Source organism: Myxocyprinus asiaticus, chromosome 14, assembly GCF_019703515.2.
Source record: "Myxocyprinus asiaticus isolate MX2 ecotype Aquarium Trade chromosome 14, UBuf_Myxa_2, whole genome shotgun sequence".
Taxonomy (NCBI): Eukaryota; Metazoa; Chordata; class Actinopteri; order Cypriniformes; family Catostomidae; genus Myxocyprinus; species Myxocyprinus asiaticus.
Genome location: NC_059357.1, coordinates 21670330 through 21674017, shown reverse-complemented (window position 1 = coordinate 21674017; position 3688 = coordinate 21670330). Strand labels below are relative to the sequence as shown.

General features: G+C 39.8%; 1 protein-coding gene across 1 annotated transcript; it reads right to left on the bottom strand.

Annotated features, from left to right (window-relative positions):
* Positions 1 to 386: 386 nt before the first annotated feature.
* On the bottom strand, positions 387 to 3260 carry LOC127451312 (ferritin, middle subunit-like). The gene is made up of 4 exons (XM_051715886.1): positions 3057 to 3260; positions 1114 to 1260; positions 839 to 964; positions 387 to 543 (listed from the first exon to the last, which is right to left on the bottom strand). Exons 1-4 carry the CDS (start codon positions 3159 to 3161, stop codon positions 388 to 390), a joined length of 534 nt encoding a protein of 177 aa, XP_051571846.1. The 5' UTR covers positions 3162 to 3260; the 3' UTR covers position 387.
* Between the last annotated feature and the right edge of the window lie 428 nt (positions 3261 to 3688).

Here is a 3688-nt window from a genome sequence, read left to right as displayed (position 1 = left end):
TAATCTGTCCTTTTTACTTTTGTATGGACAGAAACTCTGATCGCTGTACATTGAACACTAATACACCTTCTGCTGGTTGGATAGTAAAATCTGAACACATACCACAATAAAAATAAGTCAATCCAGCCCAAAATGTTTATTCAAATTCACCAATTAGTGTACATTCAACAGTCATCAATCAATTATTTCCTAACACAAGATGACAAATTAATCAAGATGGCATTATTTTGATATGGTGACGTGGAAATTTTACGTGTCTAATTAAATGTTATGTTAACTTCTAAACTTGAAAACTTTGCATAAGAGCTGTGTGATAACATATTGCATGCTGATTTAATAGTATACAGATTTAAGCTTTGCAGTATGCAGTTGATCTGAGGGCCATATTTAGCTCTGTCTATCCAGGGTGTGCTTATCAAACAAGTACTCCGCCATCCTGTTGTTGCCAGCATCCATCGTGGACAGGTTAGTGATATGATCACCAAGCTTCTTGATGGCTTCACCCTGCTCATTCAGGTAGTGAGTCTCCAGGAATTCACACAGCTGTAGGACAAGAAATCAGAAAAGAATTTAGCACAATAAAATTCAGCAACTCCGAATGAATAAAACCACTTTACAAAGCTACAGTGTATGAACACTTGAACAAATCACTTTTCCCAAAATTTAGAGTATCTCAGCTTCAAAGTATCACACAGACCAAGGAATGCTGTCCTCTTTTGAGTGCCCTATAATGATTGTTTTAAAATAATTATTAATCCATTATAATTAGGACTCCCATATTTCAGAAAAGACTAAACAGATATTGGTCCATGTTTGGAGGGAAATCTTCAGAACTTACATGAGGGTCATGCTTCTCAGAGGCAACCTTATGCAGATACAGCAGTGCCTGGTTGACTTTCTTCTCCAGCTGCAGAGCGCACTGCATAGCAATCAGACCATTACCCCATGCATCACGCTCAGGTTTCTGGAGAGAGAGATGAAATGAGAAAGTTGCCCCAAACATTCAATTCAATCGGCCCTTACAATTAGGCATCATTTCAAATGAAGAGCTCTTTTAGCTTTGTTCAAAATATTCAAGGTTACAAGGCTTAGTTCAAAATACTATTAACGCACCTTTATGTCCTGAAGAGCAATGCGTCCACCCCTCTTGTTCTGGAACTCCATAAATTTCTCTGCATGCTCGCGCTCTTCCTCGCTGTTTTCCTTGAAGAACTTGGCAAAACCATGAAGGGCGACATCATCCCGTTTGAAATAGTAAGCCTGATGGTGGGGGGACAAAAAGCAAATATAAGAAAAGGATTAAACATTTAAGGAATGTGTGGGCCTGGGTAGCTCAGCAAGTATTAACATTGACTACCACCCCTGAAGTCGCGAGTTCGAATCCAGGGTGTGCTGAATGACTCCAGCCAGGTCTCCTAAGCAACAAAATTGGCCCGGTAGAGTCACATGGGGTAACCACCTCGTGGTTGCGATTAGTGGTTCTCGCTTTTAATGGAGAGTAGCATGAGCCTCCACATGCAGAGTCTCCATGGTGTCATGCACAATGAGCCACGTGATAAGATGCACGCGGATTGACGGTCTCAGAAGCGGAGGCAACTGAGACTTGTCCTCCGCCACCCGGATTGAGGGGAGTAACTGCGCCACCACGAGGACATACTAAAGTAGTGGGAATTGGGCATTCAAAATTGGGAGAAAAGGGGATAAAAGATGATAAATAATAAAAATGTAAAAAAAATCGGGGGGGCATATCGGTGCCATACAAAGGGGGGTGCTGAGTCAACCACAAAGGGGGGCATTAGGATGACAAAATGTTCAAGGGGGACCCTTGATTGCCTGCAGTCACCGCCTGGTAAGAGAGCGGCTCATTTCATGATCACAAACACTGCAGCAGGTAAGTCAGCTTTATTTTATAGTTCATTACTGACCCCAGTCACTCCAGTCGTAAACAGGTTATTTTTTACCATCTGGCAAACAAATGTCCTGCAATAGAAGTCAAACTAAATAACCAATCTGCCATCCATTGTTGAATGTTCAAAGTTTTCATAGATTGTTTCTCATTGTAGCCTATTGCACTAATTATGTTATAGTTATACATGAATATGTACATGTTTTAGTTTCTTTCATATATTTTAATTGCCCTCTTCCCCTTATGTAGGGTGACCATACGTTCTCTTTTTCCCAGACATGTCCTCTTTTTCGGACCTTAAAAAAAGCGTCCGGCCGGGATTTCTAAATGTGCAAAAATGTCTGGGATTCGGCTTTAGTTACATTATGATGTGCATCTGGTCTAATACTTAATTGTGTGTGCGCGCATATTTGCATTGCTTTGTAAGTCCCGCCTTCTCGCACACCAATTGGTCGATTATAAGAGGCTTGCAGCAACTATTGGCCAAATTCCTGCCTGTCAATCTCTCCGCGAACGCGCCAAGCACTGTTGTTATCGACATCAAACAGTTGCTTGACAGTAGCAGCAAATGACAGCTGAGTGGGAAACAATGCCCAAACGAAAGTGCAAATTTACAGAAGATTTGCACAAAAAAATTCCCATGCTTTCGTCCAGGTCGAGATCCGTGGGAAGCAGAATGTATGACATGTAAAGCTGCCACTTATGTGTCAGTTGCTAATAAAGGTGCAAGTGATTTGGAAGCACACATTAGCTCTGCGAAGCATAAAGGGTCAGCAAAAGGTGAAAGTTCATCAGGTAAATTAACAAACTACTTTTTGCATCCAGGTAAAATTATCACATTGCTTCATTTTCCATGGCCATTCAAAATAATAGTAATAGTAAACGAAAGTACACTCATGGCATCAAATATTATATTTTAGTACATGGACATTCAAAAGTATGTTGGAAATGTTTATTTATTTATGTTCTGCTAATAGTGTCTTTCACCGTATTAAAGTTTGCATTCATAGTAACACGGTTTTCCTCTTTTTGGAAAACCAGAATATGGTCACCCTACCTTATGCTTTCTTTAATTTGGCATTATTTTGTGATTTCTATCAAAATTATAGACAATTTATCAAATTGATAAATGTGTATAAGAGGTACTTGCCATTGAAGTGTAGGTGTAGGAAGCATAAAGCTCCAAGTTCATCATCTTGTTGATCAAATCCTCGCAGTCACGGTCGTAGTTCTGGCGAATCTGAGAAGTCTCCATTTTGTTTCGTTTGATATGTCAACATAGTACTGCGCAAAAGTCCTAGGAACATAAGATGTTTCACAAAAGCATTTGTCTTAAGACGGTTATTTTATATCTTCTGCTTAAGTGTGTCAATAGGAAATATACATTTTAGTTTCCAAAAAGTCCTTTTGCAAATAGAAAAGAATAGATGTAGAACAAGGAGTCCTGCAACAGAAGGTATGGCCCCCACATAACCCGGATCTCAGCATCACTGAGTCAGTCTGGGATTACATGAAGAGACAGAAGCAATTTAGACTAAATACATAGATGTGTGACAAGTTCTCCAAGATGCTTGGAAAAACCTGTCTACCAACAACATTGAAAAACTGTGTGCAAGTAGAAGAATTGGTGCTGGTTTAAAGGCACTATTTTTCATGGCATTATTTTTAAAAACATCTTCACTACAACAGCCAGGTGACAATGACATAGCATTTTAGTGCATGCACATGAAACCTCGATCTGTGTCAGCTATAACAAGAGCAAACTGTGTAGAGCTTACATTG